General features: G+C 42.7%; 1 protein-coding gene across 1 annotated transcript; it reads left to right on the top strand.

The window, feature by feature from the left end:
• Positions 1 to 3,220: 3,220 nt before the first annotated feature.
• Positions 3,221 to 17,569, top strand: copb2 (COPI coat complex subunit beta 2). The gene is made up of 21 exons (XM_020462724.2): positions 3,221 to 3,352; positions 6,407 to 6,544; positions 6,663 to 6,749; positions 6,905 to 7,031; positions 7,160 to 7,308; positions 7,438 to 7,584; positions 7,951 to 8,050; positions 8,218 to 8,360; positions 8,595 to 8,794; positions 9,117 to 9,227; positions 9,398 to 9,486; positions 9,704 to 9,810; positions 10,033 to 10,176; positions 10,296 to 10,426; positions 12,542 to 12,749; positions 12,987 to 13,097; positions 13,441 to 13,655; positions 16,002 to 16,278; positions 16,471 to 16,554; positions 16,831 to 16,995; positions 17,154 to 17,569. The coding sequence occupies exons 1-21, from the start codon at positions 3,350 to 3,352 to the stop codon at positions 17,247 to 17,249; spliced, it is 2,832 nt and encodes a 943-aa protein (XP_020318313.1). The 5' UTR covers positions 3,221 to 3,349; the 3' UTR covers positions 17,250 to 17,569.
• The last annotated feature ends 4,484 nt before the right edge of the window (positions 17,570 to 22,053 follow it).

Here is a 22,053-nt window from a genome sequence, read left to right as displayed (position 1 = left end):
AAGATACTATAAGAGACATAAACTATACTCACGGATATATAATTCTACTGACTAAAACCACACACATCATTAGAATAATATCATGATTCTAATCAATTTCATCATGAGTCTAATCAATTTCATCATGAGTCTAATCAATTTCATACAATCATATGGTTTCAGGGTGGAATATTCTAATCATTCATATGAACATATAAATCCCATTATCAGTATCTCCCCATTTGCCCCCTTTAAAAATGAGAGAATAATTTTGATGGATGGCTTACTGGTGTGAACACTACCAGGGCAGTCAGTGAGGTAGAACATAGAATGATACAAAAAATGGCACCAATATCGTCTTACCAGTGATTTTGCCATATATCTTCTCTCATTAAAGCCGAAAGGATCAGGAGCGGACTGGCCATCTGGCGTCTCTTCCCCCCCTATCGCCATAGCATTCGACTATTTTAGCAATAGTACTCTGCCCTCAGCCTTGGCTGATATATAAAGAGACTGGGACACTTTACACATTCACATATGATTCAGCCAAAGGTTAACCATTCAACAGAACCAACACGCCAGCAGACTTCAATGGCAAATCAGAGTTGGAGAGCAGTGATAACTTTGAGGATACATGAAAGCACTGAGGATGATTCTTTTCTCCATTATCTCCATGGATTACCACTATGGTATATACAGTATAATATTCTTCCATCCATCTGCAGAGAAGGATGAGAAAAAATGTCAAATATATTTTATTATCACATACATACTAGTGCCTGTACAGTGTGCACTACCACCGCCAATATGCTGTATTGCAACTGTACAGTGTGTCAATATGCTGTATTGTAACTGTACAGTGTGCCAATGTGCTGTATTGTAACTATTTAGTGTGCCAATGTGCTGTATTGTAACTATTTAGTGTGCCAATATGCTGTATTGTAACTATTTAGTGTGCCAATATGCTGTATTGTAACTATTTAGTGTGCCAATGTGCTGTATTGTAACTATTTAGTGTGCCAATGTGCTGTATTGTAACTATTTAGTGTGCCAATGTGCTGTATTGCAACTATTTAGTGTGCCAATGTGCTGTATTGTAACTATTTAGTGTGCCAATGTGCTGTATTGTAACTATTTAGTGTGCCAATGTGCTGTATTGTAACTATTTAGTGTGCCAATGTGCTGTATTGTAACTATTTAGTGTGCCAATGTGCTGTATTGTAACTATTTAGTGTGCCAATGTGCTGTATTGTAACTATTTAGTGTGCCAATGTGCTGTATTGTAACTATTTAGTGTGCCAATGTGCTGTATTGTAACTATTTAGTGTGCCAATATGCTGTATTGTAACTGTATAGAGTGCCAATATGCAGGTCTACCATATATTACATTTAGATACTATCTTCAGCAGTATTCACTGAAAGATTAATGTAAAATAGATTCATAACATTGTAGTTACTCCACAATACTAACCTAATTGACAGAGTGAAAAGAATGAAGCCTACACAGAATACAATTATTCCAAAACATGCATCCTATAAGGCACTAAAGTAAAACTGCTAAAAATGTGGCAAAGAAATAAAAAGAAATACATAATCTCAGATCATTCCATCTAATCCTCATCTTCCTTTTCTGTTTCTTATTATTATTATTATATTTTCTCTACTTCATTGATTACTTATTTTCCTGTCCTCAGCCCTTGGATAATAGCATTTCCCTTTTGTTTTACAAATGTGTTTTCCTTTATAGAGAGACATTGAAACAATATATTTTTTAAACACTATATATTTTACTGTATCTTAACAGGCTCTTGTGTTGGGGGAGGCGGACAAACTGTGTGCCCAGAAGGGGGAAAATGCCAACCGTGGGTGGAAGCACTGGAACGATCATGTTCATAATAGTTATACTGTATAAGCAATGGGGCAGTATAGCATCTCTATCCTTAACATTGCAGTTAGAAATATTAATGTGGACCTGAAATTATTCCATACTGTGCATGACAGAGAACATGTCACTTCTACTGTATCTGAATGTTATCGAAATGTTGCCCCTTCTTCAGGAACTGATGAACAGCACAGAGATATCGCCACCTGCAGGATATAAGTGGATGTGCAGCTTATTTTACAGACTGACAGGGAGAACGCCATTCCAAGGTAGCATCTCAATGATTCTTTCCTTCATTTGCACTGATCGACCAGGACAAGACCTAGACCTATCCTGTTTCTTCAAAGGGAATGAGATAAGTTGAGGAAGATGACAGCCCAAGCTCCCAATACAAAAATTGATATCTGACCTCAGACACTTTAGATGTATTATCTGAATTCACAGAAACTGACCTGTGAGGACATAGTCTGCTTGTAGGGGTTTAAACATTAAGAAAAAAGAATAAAGGACATCTGGATATAAGTTACTGGATTCACCACTTTCTTTTGTCATACTGTTTCAAACTCATATCATAACACAAGCAAATCTGAATAAAGCATTGTTTATTGTTCCCTCTTTTCAGCCTTATATATGTTGTTTTTGTTGGGGCAAATCTTCCATAACTCTAATACAATGTTGTCAGTCTTTTCATAGAAATGAATCCGTCATGTGTTAGCCTAAAACCTCTCAAAGTTGATCATGGCAACCCACTATTATTGCTAAACGTCCCTCTGGCTGATCATTTATTAGACTCATTTGTATAGCCCAGTGTTTCTTAACCTCTGTGTCATTGGCCAGCGTCTGTCTAAGGGATGTGCTGAGATAGTTAATTTACAACGGAGTCAGTTTTACAGTTCTAGTTTTAATGTGAGAGGTCCCCCAAGCAGGAAAAGCCCTGACACAAGAGGGACCATAGCTTGCTGGTCCCAGCTGGCATAAACAACTTTGAGAAACTACTACCTGGTCAAAGACAATTCCATATGGCCATAGCTGATACACAGTGAAGACTCCTAAACCATATAGGATTAGGAACATAAACTAGTGGGTATGCTTTCTACCCTGGACTGAACACCAGTCTTACAAAGATGAGTTCCAGTTGGGCAAATGCAGCAAGTATACTGGAATTTGGGCCATCACAGTGATTCATTTAGTTCGGGAAATAACCGTCGGAACATGTTTATAAACTGCAGAAACATCTTAATGTGCACAACATGTATATGCTATGTTCGAAATAGTAATTTTAACAAAGTTATAGCTAAACTACAGCAGTGCACCTTGGAAAAAGTGCCACGACCCCAAACCACACGTCATCGATTAGCATCGCACGCAGTTTCAGGAAGTTTCATGGGTTCCACGTCACTACTCGACAGTCCGTCCACAGAAAACGCAGCACCGACTGTAATTATTCGTAATTCATTCACATAAAGAGAGACAATCCAGGGATAAAACATGGTGAGACAAGTTTACATTCGATGTTGAAAGTTATATATTACGTACAGATATGTAGTCTGAATTGTAATGTTTGGTGACATGTGAACAGTTTATGTCAGTAAAGTAGTGATTGAGACATGCTAGCCATGCTAACTAAGGCTAGCTAAGGTAACGATAGCTAGCAAAACAAGCTAGGCCTGTTGCTAGTCAGTCAGCTCACAATTTGTCCACCTACTAACGGTAGTCAATTGTATTTATAAAGCCATTTTTACATCAGCAGATGTCAGAGTGCTATACATAAACCCAGCCTAAAACCCCAAACAGCAAGTAATGCACATGTAGAAGCACGGTGGCTAGGAAAAACTCCCTAGAAAGGCAGGAACCTAGGAAGAAACTTAAGAGAGGAACCAAGCTCTGAGGGGTGGCCTGTCCTCTGGCTGTACCGGGTGGAGATTATAAGAGTATATGGTGTTCATAGATGACCAGCAGTGTCAAATAATAATAATCACATTGGTTGTAGAGGGTGCAACAGGTCAGTAAGTTATATCACGAGTAAATGTCAGTTTGCATTTTCATAGCCGAGAATTCAGAGGTCGAGACAGCAGGTGCGGTAGTACTGTTCGTCCTTGTGTCTAAACTATTCCAATGCATTTATATTTTGGGAATGATGATAGCTAGCCAAACACTTGCTAACTAGCTAGCTAAGTAGCAAGGATAATCAAATCAAATTGTATTTGTCACAGGCTCTGAATACAGAAGATATTTCACCTTACAGTGACATTTGTTGAACAAATCAAAATATATTTTATATTTTGCCTTGATGACAGCTTGGCACACTTGGCATTCTCTCAACCAGCTTCACCTGGAATGGTTTTCCAACAGTCTTGAAGGAGTTCCCACATATGCTGAACACTTGTTGGCTGCTTTTCCTTCACTCTGCGGTCCAAGTCATCCCAAACCATCTCAATTGGGTTGAGGTCGGCTGATTGTGGAGGCCAGGTCATCTGATGCAGCACTCCATTACTCTCCTTGGTCAAATAGCCCTTACACAGCCTGGAGGTGTGTTGGGTCATTGTCCTGTTGAAAAACAATTGTTAGGCCCACTAAGCGCAAACCAGATGGGATGGCACATCGCTGCAGAATGCTGTGGTAGCTATGCTGGATAAGTGTGTCTTGAATTCTAAGTAAATCAACGATACTGTAACCAGCAAAGCACCATCACACCTCCTCCATGAGATCATCCGTTCACCTACTCTGCATCTCACAAAGACACGGCAGTGGGAATCTAAAATCTACAATTTGGACTCATTAGACCAAAGGACAGATTTCCACCGGTCTAATGGCCATTGCTTGTATTTCTTGGCCCAAGCAAGTCTTCTTATTGATGTCCTTTAGTAGTGGTTTCTTTGCAGCAATTCGACCATGAAGGCCTGATTCACGCAGTCTCCTCTGAACAGTTGATGTTGAGATGTGTCTGCTACTTGAACTCTGACACATGTATTTAGGCTGCAATCTGAGGTGCAGTTAACTCTAATGAACTTATCCTCTGCAGCAGAGGTAACTCTGGGTCTTTCTTTCCTGTGGTGGTCCTCATGAGAGACAGTTTCATCATAGCGCTTGATGGTTTTTGCGACTTCACTTGAAGAAACTTTCAAAGTTTCTCTTTGCTTATTTGAGCTGTTCTTGCCATAATATGGACTTGGTCTTTTGCCAAATAGGGCTATCTTCTGTATACCAACCCTACCTTGTCGCAGCACAACTGATTGGCTCAACACAACTGATTGGCTCAAACACATTAAAAGAAGGAAAGAAATTCCACAAATTGACTTTTAACAAGGCACACCTGTTAATTGAAATGCATTCCAGGTGACTATCTCATGAAACTGGTTGAGAGAATGCCTAGAGTGTGCAAAGCTGTCATCAAGGCAAAGGCTGGCTACTTTGAAGAATTTCAAATATAAAATATATTTTGATTTGTTTAACACTTTTTTGGTTACAACTACATGATTCCACATGTGTTATTTCATAGTGTTGACTTCTTCACTATTATTCTACAATGTAGAAAATAGTAAAAATAAAGAAAAACCCTTGAAGGATTAGGTGTGTCCAAACTTTTGACTGGTACTGTACATGTAGGTAGAGGTAAAGTGACTATGCATGAATAATAATCAGAGTAGAAGCAGTGTAAAAATGGGTAGCCATTTGATTAGCTGTTCAGGAGTCTTGTGGCTTAGGGGTAGACAGGGTAGCCTAGTGGTTAGAGCGTTGGACTAGTAACCGAAAGGTTGCAAGTTCAAATCCCTGAGCTGACAAGGTACAAATCTGTCGTTCTGCCCCTGAACAGGCAGTTAACCCACTGTTCCTAGGCCGTCATTGAAAATAAGAATTTGTTCTTAACTGACTTGCCTAGTTAAATAAAGGTTTAAAAAAATATATATATGTTTAGAAGCCTTTTGTCTAGCTATCCTTTGGCAATGATGAGCTTGTCCTCGTAGCTAGTTAATTACGCTAGTTAACGTTAGCTAGCTACAGTACATATCACATTTCCCTACTACCGTTACACGTGAGCAGTTTCAAGTTTAATGTCACATGCATAATTCCAGTGAAATGCCCTTTTTACACGCTCTAAACCCAACAATGCAGTAATCAATATCCAATATTGTAGTCAATATTTATCTAGCTAGCCATCTCTCTACATTTTGCATGTAAAATATTTTTATTTGATGGTACGGTAGCTGCATTGCTAGCTACTGTGCTGTGTTTAAATTTTTGTGGATTTTGGAAGGATTAGTAATTGTGTACTAGCTAGAGTTTTATCACTATTAGCTTGCAAACTAGCTATGATCTGCAATCTGGGGTGTATTCATTAAGCCGATTCTGTTGCAAAACGTTTCTTTAATAGAAGCAAACGGAATGAAACGTGGAGGGGCCTACCTGAATTTGTCCAATATAGACTTTAGTTTTCGTTGCAAATTGCAACTGTTTGGACTAATGATTACACCCCAGATCAGTACACTGTGCACTGCTCTGTCAGTTTATTTGGATTGACTTGACAGCATCTCATCTGTCTCACAGCCTCTCCGGCTGGACATCAAGCGGAAGCTGACAGCCCGGTCAGACCGTGTGAAGAGCGTGGACCTCCACCCGACCGAGCCGTGGATGCTGGCCAGCCTGTACAATGGTAGTGTCTGTGTCTGGAACCACGAAACACAGGTAAACAAACACACACGGTTCCAGTTTGATGTTGAGTACTTGAACCATGGAGTTAAACAACTCAAAGCGAAACGTATATGCAATTAAAATGTACGATTTGTAAATATCTCCAATCCAGACCTTGGTGAAGACCTTCGAAGTGTGTGACCTTCCAGTGAGAGCATCGAAGTTTGTAGCCAGGAAGAACTGGGTCATAACCGGAGCGGTGAGTGATGCTGATTTAAAATTCAGGACAAGCATCTAATGAGAAACGAGAACTACTGATGGTCTATCTTATCTTCCACCACTTTGTGTTGACTTGTAGAATGGAGATTACGTGCTCACTGCATTTGCATTGTCTTTCCTCCTTCCTCTCTGTAGGATGACATGCAGATCCGTGTGTTCAACTACAACACCCTGGAGAGGGTCCACATGTTTGAGGCCCACTCTGACTACATCCGCTGTATCGCCGTGCATCCCACCCAGCCCTACATCCTCACAAGCAGTGGTGCGCAATCAGTAACTCTTCTTTTTCTTTTTTTGACTCCCGTCTTTTTATACTTGTGTCAAATGCACAAACTCATTCTCTGTCACACAAGTATGATATTAAGTGACTTACTTCCTGTGTGTGTCCAGACGACATGCTAATCAAGCTGTGGGACTGGGAGAAGAAGTGGTCTTGCAGTCAGGTGTTTGAGGGCCACACCCACTACGTCATGCAGATCGTCATCAATCCTAAAGACAACAACCAGTTTGCCAGCGCTTCTCTGGACAGAACCATCAAGGTAACACCAGACACTGTGTGTGTGTGTGTGTGATGACTGCTTAACAAAAGTTGTGTGCTTACAACAACCATAGAGTGTCGATGTTTGTGAGTGTTGTTTTTTTCTGACACATGGTCTGTCTTATCCCAGGTGTGGCAGCTGGGCTCCTCCTCTCCTAACTTCACCCTTGAGGGCCATGAGAAAGGAGTCAACTGCATTGACTACTACAGCGGAGGGGACAAGCCATACCTCATATCAGGTGCTGATGACCGTCTGGTCAAGATTTGGGACTACCAGGTAAGACAGAGGTGGGATGAAACAATGTAGCCACTTCCAGATCATAACAAGCAGTGAAATGACATTCTACTGTAGTAGATTCAGATTTATATGTAGATGAGCATGGCCAAATTCTGTGTTACTCAGTAGTAAATGCAGTAAGACACTATGCAAAGCATCCATTCACTACTGCGTTACTAAGGGTGAGTGCTGTCCTGTGCCTCACCTACTCAATGGAGGCGTGGTTAGTGGACTGTGTGTTTGCGCATGACTATTTTAGTCTTGCTGACCGTTCTCATCCCCTTGTCTCTCACCAAGAAAAAATATGTATTGTAGATGTTTGTAGCAGAGTATCACTCTCACTCTCTCTTTATTTCCTCCCATCAGAACAAGACGTGTGTGCAGACCCTGGAGGGCCACGCCCAGAATGTGTCGTGCGTCAGCTTTCACCCAGAGCTGCCTATCATCATCACAGGCTCAGAGGACGGTGAGGAAATTCCTGATACACACTCTATCATATTCCGATCCTCTGAAAGTACTTCTTCTGTTGTTGCTGAGCAGATATTTGCTCCACTCTGGATGATTTTACATATTGAAAAATAAAACCGTTAAATAAAAACATTTTTTTTTTAAATCCATTCTCTGGTTCCTTAGGCACTGTGCGTATCTGGCACTCGAGTACGTACCGTCTGGAGAGCACGCTGAACTATGGCATGGAGCGCGTGTGGTGTGTGTGTGGCCTGAGAGGCTCCAACAACGTGGCGCTGGGCTACGACGAAGGCAGCATCATCATCAAGGTGTTCAATAGAAACGTCAATGACTATATATTTGTGCATAAGAGTCAAACTCAAGAAAAAATTATATATTTTCACACTGATGGGTTTCCACTGAGTTTGATAGAATTTCTGTTTGTACATATTGCACACGTACTCTTTAACTACCTTTCTATGTTGAAACAACTACTCAGTGATATCTCCTCTGCGCTCCTGAAAGCCTTGGTACTTTATTCCATCCTCTCCTGTGATCTGTAGCTGGGGCGTGAGGAGCCAGCCATGTCCATGGACACCAGTGGGAAGATCATCTGGGCCAAGCACTCGGAGGTGCAGCAGGCAAACCTGAAGGCCATGGGCGACACGGAGATCAAGGATGGAGAGAGGCTGCCGCTGGCCGTCAAAGACATGGGCAGCTGTGAGATCTACCCCCAGACCATCCAGCACAACCCCAACGGAAGGTCAGTCCGCACTGCATTGGACTCCCGTGTCAGCTATTCAGGGAATATATTCAAATGTCTTGCACAACAACTGCATATTTGTGTGCCACACCTTTAAAGGCAAAGCTGTTTTCAAATGTTATATCAAAAAAACAAATTTGTTAGAAAACATATGGACCCCCCCCCCCCCCCACACACACACACACACACATACTTTAAGACGTGTTCCACATCTCCAGAAATGGCTATTTCTCCAAACACACCTCAACTTTAGAGTCTGTTGAAAATCTGGAAGTTTTATAGAGCCCCTCTAATCCATATGCATTGTTGTTTGTGTTGTCAGGTTTGTTGTGGTGTGTGGAGACGGAGAGTACATCATCTACACTGCTATGGCCCTGAGGAACAAGAGCTTCGGCTCAGCGCAGGAGTTTGTATGGGCACACGACTCCTCCGAGTGAGTCCATCACACACACCCCTACAATTCATTCACAGCAATTGGGATTTAGCTTTATATAATTGAATTTAATAACCAATCAAAGTATGTCATTTTATTTATTTTCTTCTTCCATCAATGGATGATTACTTTCTGTCACTCACAAATGTCCATGGTCTGTCTTGTCATAGGTATGCCATCAGGGAAAGCAACAGTGTGGTCAAAATCTTCAAGAACTTCAAGGAGAAGAAGTCTTTCAAGCCAGACTTTGGTGCTGAAGGTAAGTGGAAGAAGGCCGGCCCAGGTAGTTAGTAGTGTGAACAAAGATACTGCAAACAAATTGTTATGACAGTTTTGATGGAACCCGCCAGGTAATGAAAACAGAAAATGAAATGAACGTTCTTATTGGACAAATCCAGGTAGTCCATATGTGTTTCTGTATGTTTTCTTCCAACTGGTGCCCAATGAATATGACCCTGATATAAATTTCCCTGCAGGTATCTATGGAGGCTTTTTGCTAGGCGTCAGGTCAGTGAACGGTCTGGCCTTCTATGACTGGGAAAACACAGAGCTGATCCGCCGCGTCGAGATCCAGCCCAAACATGTGAGTACTGTTGAGAAAATAGCATCTTTATCAGAATATAGATATGTACTGGAGCATGTACAAGGGTCTGTTTCGGGGAATGTTTGCCTTTCTACCCAGTATCATATTGATAGAAATGTGCATATGACATTAACGTTTTTATCATCATGACATCAGGACCGTAAGCGAAGCATGAGATAACACTGCATCCTCCTCTCTCTTTCCCTCTCTCTCTGTTTGTAGATCTTCTGGTCAGACTCAGGGGAGTTGGTGTGTATAGCCACAGAGGATTCCTTCTTCATCCTGCGCTACCTGTCAGAGAAAGTAGCCGCCTCCCAAGAGAACAACGAGGGAGTGACCGAAGATGGCATCGAAGACGCCTTTGAGGTGTGTGTGTGTGACAGGCAAATACTCTGGTGCCCTGGACAACATAACACCAGTGAACACCCACCTCCCTTCCTCCTCCCTAATCTGTCGGCCATTTTGTGTCTGTTTTGATCCTCCAGGTCCAGGGGGAGATCCAGGAGGTGGTGAAGACAGGCCTATGGGTGGGAGACTGCTTCATCTACACCAGCTCTGTCAACAGACTCAACTACTTTGTGGGGGGAGAGATTGTCACCATCGCTCACCTGGACAGGTACGGCGAACCAGGGTTATATTTATTAGAGCACAGCGTAGCAATACGTTTTGCAACAGAAAACAAAAACAAATATTTCTTATTGGCCAAATTGAGGTAGGTCCTTCTGTTTGGTTCATAGTGAATACGATCCAGGAGTAAGAGACTGGAGTTGAAGAATACGTGGAGCTTAGTGCTGCTTTGAGTGCGACCCCTGTCTTGCTGGCTGTGTAAGCACTGGTGTTGGGGGTATAAGACCAGAAACAATAACCTGTTTGTGTTATGTCAGCTAATGTAAAGCCAAAAGTCCCCACTAGTGTCCTCTTTAGGGCAACATTTGAATCAGTCAAGTCCTTTTGCGTTGAAAGCAGCATATGTGCTTGGGCTACATTGACATTCATTCTACAACAAGACTATCCAGCAAATAACTGAACTGAATAAACGGGGGGGGGAAGCCCACTAACTTACTCAACAACCTAAGTGTATTTTTTTGTTCTGGACAGAGATTAAAGTGGAACTGACAGCGTTTGAACTACTTTGCAGATATCGAACAGACAGTCACATCAGCCAAAAATATCAAATTCCCAGTTTATGCTACAAAACCAACAAAAACTTCCAAGACGTACAGTAAGACTTAGTTTGCAGAATAGATGGATGTTGTTCAGAACATGATTAATATAATTCACCAATACATTCCTTGGTAGTCCAAACAATATTTCTATCGGGTTATAATTGGAAGCTGGCCTGGTACATTGTTTGCTGCCTGCACCCACTCGATATGCACTGTTTCACTTTAAATTTTTTGGGACAAAAGCGTATGAATGTAACTAAGGCTGGGAATGTCAATATAATCAAACTAGCAAGGGCAATGATCACAAGTCAGTCATAACATGCCTAATAGGCTAGCGTATCTATTTAGGAAGCTAAATATACAGAGACCAATGTTAGTTAGCTAGCTGCTGGGAGGATGTCATGTCATTGGACAAGTGGGTGAGTGACTGACTTTTTCTCCCTCACCGTTTTTCAGTGGCTACAGCTAAAGATGCAGGTGTCATTTGGTTAGCTTTGCTAGCTATGCTGACCTTGAACAAATATTCTCCACAGAATGAATATCTCTTAGTTGTCAATCATGTATTTGGCATTGATCAAATGGGCAGGCAGGCAGTTCCCATTCAATTGGCAAAATGTGGGTTGGGACAAGCATGCATTGGCAGGCAAGCTGCAGAAGGGCAAGCTACTTTTCCCCATCGTTTATCAGTGCAATTTTGACAGCCAACTTTAAGCTGAAGAAGAGGGTTTGTCACTCATCTGGCTCTGGCTAACCTTTGTTGTTGATTTTAGGGAGGAAGAGAGCCTACCTGTTCGTTGTGGTTTGATCAATAGGACCGTAAAGTTCCCAAATATAAGAGGACTCCTGTGGTATTTACATTACTGCAGAAACCCATTCAGGTCTATTTTGTGGCTTGTGCAAATGCTTTTTAATGGTCTAAAGTCGCACTGTTGCTACTGCCTGTAAACACACAGTCCAGTTGAAAGTCAGTGATGGCAGGCCCTACTGCCTGTAAACACACAGTCCAGTTGAAAGTGAGTGAGGGCAGGCCCTACTGCCTGTAAACACACAGTCCAGTTGAAAGTGAATGATGGCAGGCCCATATGGCTTATTTGCATACACGTCTATTGTAGTTCTGATTGTCTATGGCGCACCGGTCTGAGTAGAGTCTGGTCCAGGACAGGGCCGACATCTTTATTAGGTTTTATTTACTGCGGTGTCTATTAATTGTCCAAAACGCACGGACGCTTTCTCACTATATATTGCTGTAGAATGCCTTACTCTACGTCATTCCCAAACATTCTATGAAAGTGCTCAGAAAATGTCCAATAAATAAGGAGGCATCGTTCTTCCCTGGTGTATATAAACAGATTTGACGCTGCTAAAACGCTGTCAGTTACACGTTAAGCCTAGTCCTGGACTAAAAAGATCTTCCTATGAAAAGATCTTCCTTCATTCAGCATGCTTTTTAGTCGACAACTAGGCTTTATCTGTGCATTGGAAACCAGTCCTAGAACGCCATCTCAAAGTGTGATCAGTTTCCTTTTAAATCCCTATTACATATGGTCTATCTGCTCCATCCGTAGAACTATGTACCTCCTGGGCTACATCCCCAAGGACGACCGCCTGTACCTGGGTGACAAGGAGCTGAACATCGTCAGCTACTCCCTACTGGTGTCTGTGCTGGAGTACCAGACAGCTGTGATGCGCCGGGACTTTGGCATGGCCGACAAAGTGCTGCCCACCATTCCCAAGGAGCAGAGGACCCGCGTAGCACACTTCCTGGAGAAACAGGTCAGAAACTTCCTGTTCACAGAGGAAGTGAGGCGAATAGATGAAGTAAAATGTAGTATTTTGAACCTATGGTGGAGCCGGGGTGCAACGGGAATTCTAGCTAGACTATGGGATGCTAGCATTTCTGGGCTCTCCATTTCAAAACAAAAATGTTATGTGGCTGCTGTTGTGTGAACTGACTGTGTCTTTGCATGAAATGTTACAATGTTTACTGATATGTTCTTGTTGGTCATCCAGGGCTTCAAGCAGCAGGCTCTGGCCGTGTCATCAGACTCGGAGCACAGGTTTGAGCTTGCCCTGCAGCTGGGGGAGCTGAAGATCGCCTATCAGCTGGCTGTGGAGGCAGAGGTGAGACCTACAGTACAATAGGCTATGGAGAGACCACTGCACACACACTACAAGAGTTCAAAGACTAAAGATGAATATGTCAGTCATTCTACAATTAGTTATTCAATACTGAAGACTATCTTCTAGGTTTAAATCTATTTAGTCAACATCTGATTTAGATCTGAATGGACTGTGTAGTTAAATTAAATTAATTAACCGTCCTTCAGCTAAGCTGCACTTAACGATGCTTAACTATGTAATTGTTTTAGCTTGAAGTGAGGATTCAACTTCCTACGATATCCGTCTAACTGACAGTACTGTATAACGTGAATGTAAACATTAGAACCGTTTTCTCTGGTGGCAGTCGGAGCAGAAGTGGAAGCAGCTGGCAGAGCTGGCCATCAGTAAGTGCCAGTTTAGCCTGGCCCAGGAGTGCCTTCATCACGCCCAGGACTACGGCGGTCTGCTGCTGCTGGCCACCGCCTCGGGCAACGCCGCCATGGTGGGCAAGCTGGCCGAGGGAGCCGAGCGGGACGGCAAGAACAACGTGGCATTCATGACCTACTTCCTGCAGGGGAAGTGAGTACAGAAGAGGGGAACAGGCAGGTGGATGGAGCACATCATGTGATTTACATTGAACAAAAATATAAACGCAACATGGAACAATTAACGTTTTTACTGAGTTACAGTTCATATAAGGAATTAAGTTAATTGAAATAAATTCATTAGGCCCTAATCTATGGATTTCACATGACTGGGCAGGGGTGCAGCCATTGGAGGGCATAGGCCCACCCACTGTGGAGCCAGGCCCAGCCAATCAGAATGAGTTTTTCCCAACAAAAGGGCTTTATTACAGACATAAATGCTCCTCAGCACCACTCCCCACAGATGATCCTGCAGGTGAAGAAGCCGGATATGGAGGTCCTGGGCTGGCGGGGTAACACCTGGTCTGCGGTTGTGAGGCCGGTTGTCCGTACTGCTAAATTCTCTAAAACAATGTTGTATTTATTTTGGATTCCCATTGCAGCTACTCTTCCTGGGGTCCAGCAAAATTAATGCAGTTTATAAAATGTACAACATTAAATCAAATCAAACGTTATTTGTCACATGCGCCAAATACAAGTGTAGACTTTACCGTGAAATGCCTACTATACAAGCCCTTAACCCACAGTGCAGTTGAAGACGGGTTAAGAAAATACATATTTACCAGGTTGACTAAAATAAAAAGTAACAGGCCCCTGCTCCACCACTACCACAGATCTACAGTACAAAATCCATGTGATCATGTGTGTATGTTATTGTGTGTGTGTGTGCATGTGTCTGTGCCTTTGTTTGTGTTGATTCACAGTCCCTGCTGTTCTATAAGGTGTTTTTTGTATGTTTTTTTAAATATAATTTTACTGCTTGCATCAGTTACTTGATGTGGAATAGAGTTCCATGTAGTCATGGCTCTTTATAGTCTGTTCTGGATTTGGGGACTGAAGAGACCTCTGGTGGCATGTCTTGTGGGGTAATGATGGGTGTCTGCTGTAAGCCAGTAGTTCAAACCGAGCTTAGTGCATTCAACATGTCAATACCTCACATAAATACAAGCAGTGATTAAGTCAATCTCTCATCCACATTGAGCAAGGAGAGATAGAGAGCTAATAATAATAAGCATGTCAAAGTCCTTTTTATGGTATCTGACCACACGACTGAACAGTAGTCCAGGTGCGACAACTTGGGCCTGTAGGACCTGCCTTGTTGATAGTGCTGTTAAGAAGGTAGAGCAGCTCTTTATTATGGACAGACTTCTCCCCATCATAGCTATTGTTTTGACCATGTCAGTTTTACAATCCAGGGTTACTCCAAACAGTTGTGTCCTCAACTTGCACAATTTCCACCTTCTTTATTACAAGATTTAGTTGAGGTTTAGGGTTTAGTGAAGGATTTGTCCCAAATACAATGCTTTTAGTTTTAGTAAAATTTAGGACTAACTTATTACTTGCCACCCACTCAAACTAATTGCAACTCTTTGTTAAGTGTTGCAGTCCTTTGTCGCTCTAGTAGCTGACATGTAGTAAATAGTGTTGAGTCATCCGCATCTATAGACACACTGGCTTTACTCAAAGCCAGTGGCATGTCATTAGTAAAGATTGAAAAAAGTAATGGGCCTAGACAGTTGCCCTGGGGAATTCCTGATTCTACCTAGATTATGTTGGAGAGGCTTGGGCTCCCAAGTGGTACAGCGATCTAAGGCACTGCATCTCGGTACTAGAGGCGTCACTACAGACACCCTAGTTCGATTCTAGGCTGTATCACAACCGGCCGTGATTGGGAGTCCCATAGGGCAGTGCACAATTGGCCCAGAATTGTCTGGGTTTGGCCAGTGTAGGCAGTCATTGTAAATAAGAATTTGTTCTTAACTGACTTGCCTAGTTAAATAAAACTACAACTCCAGCAGCAGACAATTGTCGATAATGTCCAAAGCCGCACTGAAGTCTAACAAAATAGCCTCCACAATTTATCATCAATTTCTCTGAGCCAATCATTAGTCATTTGTGTAAGTACTGTGCTTGTTGAATGTCCTTCCCTATAAGCGTGCTGAAAGATGTAAAAAAAAAAAAATGTGCACAAAAGTTTAGAGAAACAAGCTTTTTGTGTGTATGGAACATTTCTGGGATATTTTATTTCAGCTCATAAAACATGGGAGAACACTTTATATTTGTTTAGTTTTTTTGTTCAGTGTATTACCAATGGAATCTTTCTGTCACCAGCGCTATTCCTTCATCCATGTCAGTGAGACATTCCTTGTTGTAGCTGTTAACAATGAGCAAAAATAAGCTCTTGGAAAGTACATAACTTTACTCTTTATGATAGAACATGTGATTAGTAGGAGTGTATTGGACCTCTCTCTGACACTGGTGTCTGGCTGTCTGTCCTCAGACTGGACCACTGTCTAGAGCTGCTGATCCGGACCAACCGGCTGCCCGAGGCGGCCTTCCTGGCCCGGACCTACCTACCCAGCCAGGTGTCCAGAGTGGTCAAGCTGTGGAGGGAGAGCCTGGCCAAGGTCAACCAGAAGGCGGCTGAGTCACTGGCCGACCCCACTGAGTATGAGAACCTGTTCCCCGGGCTGAAGGAGTCGTTCGTGGCCGAGCAGTTCCTCCGTGAGACCTGCCTGGGCAACTCCCTGCCCGCCACCAACTACCCTCTCATCACGGTGAGTGGTGGGGGTTGGAGGTGGAGCTCTAATAAATGTGAATAATCTGACGTTCACATAATCTGAAAGATAGTTATGGATGCATATTTGCATCACAGAAGTTGTCCACTCTCTCCATCCTTATCTCATCCATTGCTCTCTTTGTTTGATCGTTGACACACAATACCCATTCCTCGTGTCTCTTTTCTCCAGCCCAATGAAGAACGTAATATACTAGAGGAGGCCACGGGCTACGAGCCCAAAGGATCCCCACTCTCCCTCGCTACACCGTTACTGGTCAGTCTTCATTCTTCTCAGAAACCTCCACTACAAAGACTAATTGGTAGCCAACTTGATTAAAGGCTTTTGTAGTTCTAGTTCTACACAGACGATATGTTTTTGATATCACAGACCTAGAAGTGGAAGAGTAGAGTTTCACATCTAGAAAAGCCCTCACATGTTGGCTGGATTAAAGATGGAAACAGGGGAGATGTTAAAAAACAGATCTCACACCCCTGGTGTGTACTGTGTGTGGAGTCCTGCTCATGTCTGTGTGTGTGCGTCCACCAACAGGCTGAAGACAGCGGCGAGGAGACCATGCTGGCCGCAGGCGTGATGGCGTCCGTGTTGGCGGCGGTAGTGGCCCCCGTGGCTGCAGCCGTGATCCCCTCGGAGGCAGAGCCTGAGGTTGCACCTGAGGAGGAAAGCCCCAGCTCATCTGAGTCACAGAAGGACAAGGTAGGCAACAGCCTCCCTAGAAATAGACAAATGTTCAGTAGGTGAGGCGCTTTACCCAGTGAGAAGAAATCGAGATGTATGAACATACTCTGTTGCAATATCAGTACCATTAGCTGTGTTATGGGCCAGGTGTTAACGTTGTGTGTTTACTTCCCCAGGTCCTGGACGAACTTGAAGACGACCTGGACAACATGGAGCTGGACGACATTGATACCTCGGACGTCAACCTGGACGAGGACTTCCTGGATGACTGAGAACCCCCCCTTCTCTCTCATTCATGCTATCAATTTATTTAAGAGACCAAACCCACTTTTGTATTTTTACTTTACCTGTGTTATTTTTGTCCTACAGTGTTTGGAAGACTAAGTAGATTATGATGCTGATTCCCAGGCGAGGGAAAGAGGAGAGTTATACATTTCTTGAATCTTAAAGCAGATTTGTTTTAAACTTCATCCAGGACCTTCACTAATTATCTGTGCATTGAGTTATATATTTTCACCCCTGTATGGTGTTCAATGGCAAATCAGTGTTCATTTACGCCAAATAAATTGCAAATGATGTACATGTCAAACACTGGTGTTGTCAGTTTGACCTTTTTGATCCATCGGGGGTGTAATCATTAGACGCTGGCTTTTAAACTGACCTCTAAAAGGTTTGTGCTGTGTTTATCAGCGTTCTTTCACAGTTCCTCGTGTATAAAACTAGCTGGTTTTGAATGTTACTTCAAATTGTTTTAAAACAACCATTATTATAACTTGCCAGTAAGCCATCATAAAGTATGTTTTCGCTTTGACCAGTAGATACACTGCTTGACTTGACCAGGGGCTTACTGGAACCGAGTACCAGTACCTCACATTTTCTACTGCTTGTTCCTGCACCTCTTAGAATATTAGCTGCACCTAAATATAAGCAGTACCGGCATCTATTTCAGTTCAGCAGGCCACACAATTGTGGAATATTCTGAAAAATGTGTCGAACACTAGCGTTATCATATTTTTGTCTAAATCCCTCACGGATTCAACGTTTGATTCAACAATTAACCACGTCTAAAAGAGTGTAGTGTGTGTCTGCGCAGCTTAACTGCAATGTAGTCGATCTCAAATGTTCCGTCTTCAAGTGACTCATCCTACACTTTCAGTAAACACGTGTAGCTTTGTCTGCTCTTGGCTTTAAGCACAATGGTCTCTTGGCGTGCTCTTTTATACAGAGCTTTTCAGGGTTATATTTTCGTTTTAATCTGAAAATCCAGTGTTTCTCAACAAGATAAAATCGTTCAAACAAGCTACTTTAGATATGGCCACAGACAGAGTTTTACAGCCTACAGCAAATAAGGAGATGGCTTTATCTGCCTAAAGTAGCAACATTTTTTGTGTTCCTGCGGAGGCACAGGTAGCATTGGCTACTACTAGCTAGAACAACAAGCGGAATAGCGGCCAGATCAGCGGCGAAGGGTTTGGCTTGCAATGTTCTGACATTAACAAGATGTCGAGATGAGTGAAAATGGGGTTTGTGGTCCTTCTGTATGGGATATCATCTGAACTACTTAGGCCGGGGGTGTGTTTGTACTGTTCCAGGTTGTGGCCAACGGCGGCCATGATGGAGCAAAAAGAAGTGGAAAAAATAAATGGTGGTGTGGCCAAACGCACTTTTGTTGGATGCAAGAAGAAGATGGTGGTGAGATGGTGGTACATTTGTGGACCAAATGTATCTAAAATACAATGGTGACTTCCTTTGGGTTTCAATCATTTTGCTCAGATGAATACTATCCATAGGTTGACTAAAACCCAATATGCAATAAATGGTATTTATCTCCACAGGGACAGTAAGAAATGTCTAACTTTTTTTTTTGCTTTGGGGAGTTTTTGTTTTTATTGGGCAGAGGGTGTAGTGCGTTTTTCCCCATGTTCACATTTGGTCTTTTGCAGGTTTTACTATATATTTTTATATTTTATTTAACTAGGTAAGTCCGTTAAGATCTAATTCTTATTTTCAATGACAGCCTAGGAACAGTGGGTAACTGCCTTGTTCAGGGGCAGGATGACAGATTTGTACCGTGGCAGCTCGGGGATTCAATCTAGCAACCTTTCGGCTACTGGCCCAACGCTCCAACCGCCAGGCTACCTGCCGGCCCCAGTGTCAGAACTTAAAATACAGCCAGACTGGGCTGCTACTGTGCCTTTCTCTACTTTATAAACTGTTGAGAGTAGACCCACAACTGATGCATATGGAATGAAATCTAGAAAATCACAGGGCTTTTGTGTCATTATTCAAATGACAATTTCCCTGCAGTATACATGCCTACTCACCTGTAAACAATAGCCTAATTCAATTATTCATTGCAATGCAGTGTTGTAAGCTAGTCTAGGTAGGATAATAATCCCTAAACATGTATATCTCTTTCCTATTTCAAGGTGTTTTGGAACTTCCCTTATGCACTATGCTTTCCTGTCCGCTAACTATACCACACAGGTCAATGTAGTCTACCGGTGCCTATCCTGCCCTCTATCCATCATTCTTAATGACAATAGTGGTAGGTGGATAGTTGTCCAGATCTGCAATATCCTAACTAGTAATCATACCACATATGAAATCATTCAAAACTGCTCCAATATAAGCGGAGGCCATGGTGCGTCATTGAGCATGAAAGAACAGTGAAGACGTGAGATATGCAGCTCAAAAAAGCTCCCTTATTGATCTTGTTTAGGGTGTAGGGTTTGAACATAGCCTCGAGAGAGAGGGGCAATTCCTCTTGCTGCTTTGTAGGCAAGCACCATGGTCTTGTAGTGGATGCGAGCTTAGACTGGAAGCCAGTAGGAGTAGCGGGGTGACATGGGAGAACTTGGGAGGGTTGAAAACCTGGCGGGTTGCAGCGTTCTGGATAAATTGCAGGGATTTTATTTGCCTAGTTGAATAAAGGTTAAATTAAACTAAAAATGAAATTGATGGCACAAGCAGGGAGCACAGCCAACAGCGAGTTGCAATAGTCCAGACGGGAGATGACAAGTGCCTGGGTTAGGACCTGCACCGCTTCCTGTGTGAGGTAGGGTTGTACTCTACGGATGTTGTAGAGCATGAACCTGCAGGAGCGGGTCACTGCTTTGATGTTTGCAGAGAACAACAGGGTGTTGTCCAAGGTCAAGGTTATTTGCACCCCACAAAAGACCAGTATACAAACAAACAAGAACAACAAATTACAGAGAATTCAAAGGCCATAAAAGACGCACACATTCACTGTTTTTACAGCTTTCTTCAACCCCAAAGAACTGGGATGTATTCATTACACCGATTCTGTTGCAAAATGTTATCTTAAACGAAAGCAAACGGAACAAAACGGGGAGGGAACTACATGAAAACTCATTTTCATTGCAACTCTTTGGACTAATGATTACACCCCTGTTCAGCAGGACGCAACGCTTTGGAACATTCAGATAGAAATAGGCTATGTAGCACAAACATGCCTCTCTGACATATAGAATAAGGAATCACATCGGCTCTATTCATGTTATTTCAATCTGCAATGTTCAACAAAAATTTGAAAAGTGGAACATATAAGTAAATAATATGGAATGGTGGAATGCACATGCCTTCTGGAAGATCTGATTAAGCAGAAGATGATGGCGGTATGGTCGGTGGGGGGTGGGGGGGGACAGCATGGACCGCGTACAGGGAAAAAAGGAGAAAAGTGGAACATGTTTTGAGTTAATATGGATCACACAGAACCTTTGGAAGAGCTATTCTGGCCCAGTGAGAGTGAAATGTCTGGAGACAATGGATCCTTAACATCTGGCAGATCCATATGTGGAGAAGAGGTTGGGGAATGTTGGGTCGGTGAAAGTGACTTGAAGCGGAATCATGTCGATTTTTTTTGCATTTCTGCTGTCCAGTAGGAGCGTGTGCTCCTTGCTTTCCTTGCTTTCCTCTCCAGAGCAGGGTGCCGTTGAAAGGAGTGATAACTGGAGTGAAGTTAAGTGTTGAGGAAGGTCAGCTGAAATTGAAGTTTCCCGGTGTCTTTGACGCCCGCCGTTTGGTGTGACGCAGACCGGTGGAGAGCGTGGTTAAACAGACAATACACTGTCTGCACTGTCTGTACTAGAGCTTTTTTCCCCAAACCCATTATGGTGTTTTAAGTGTCAATCTTATGATCATGTGGCAGCAGTGTTTAGGAGAGAGATTCCTAGATGTGAGAAGTGTGCAGGAGGACATGAGACAAAGGAATGTTTAGTATCAGTGGAAAAAGTTGTACGTGTAAACTGTGGGGGTACCCATGGTGCTGGAGATCAGAGGTGTCCGGTGAGAGAAAGGCTGTTTGAGGTTGCCCGGATCAGTGTAGTACAGAAGGTGTTCGACTGCTAAGGCAGTGAAGAGACGAAGATAGATCCAGGGTGAGGGATTCTAAGAGTAGGACGAGGCCAATAGAGAGTGATAAAACATGTGCTTCAATAACATTTTTTTTTGGGGGGGGGGGCATTCATGGCCATGGTTGTCAATTGTACCGCAGGAATGGAACATAAATCACAGAGGATAGATGTTGTGGTGGCAGCTGCAGAGAAGTACTTTGGTGTACAAGATTTTAGTGCAGAAGAGTTACATGATGTTTTGAACTATAGTGTTCCGTCCTCACAGGCTGCTGGCCTGGAGTAGGATCAGATGGGGCCAAAGTAGTGGAACAGTGGTGAATTTTTAATGGATCCAGGGTTAGTTGGTAGGGCATTTATTTATCTATGGATTACAACGTGTAATAGAGCCCCCCACAGTGGAGGTGTCATAATACCGATAAAACCTAGTGAACCAAAATGGTTCCAATCGTTTTTCCACCATTCATTGTTCTCATAGGGAATTTTAGAAACACTTAAAATAAGGGCGGAGTTTTTTTTAATAGCTTACCCTGGCATGACGTTAATAACCATGTAAATCTCTCTCGGACAAGATTACTTTTATCCATATATTCGGCACTACTTACTCTCCAAATCGAAAGTGCTAATTAGTATCAAAGTAGACATAATGCAATACTACAAATCCCTGCGAGCTCCTGCCCGCCATCCCTAGCTGACACCTTCC

Source organism: Oncorhynchus kisutch, linkage group LG27, assembly GCF_002021735.2.
Source record: "Oncorhynchus kisutch isolate 150728-3 linkage group LG27, Okis_V2, whole genome shotgun sequence".
Lineage (NCBI taxonomy): Eukaryota > Metazoa > Chordata > Actinopteri > Salmoniformes > Salmonidae > Oncorhynchus > Oncorhynchus kisutch.
This window is presented reverse-complemented; position numbering and strand designations above follow the sequence as displayed.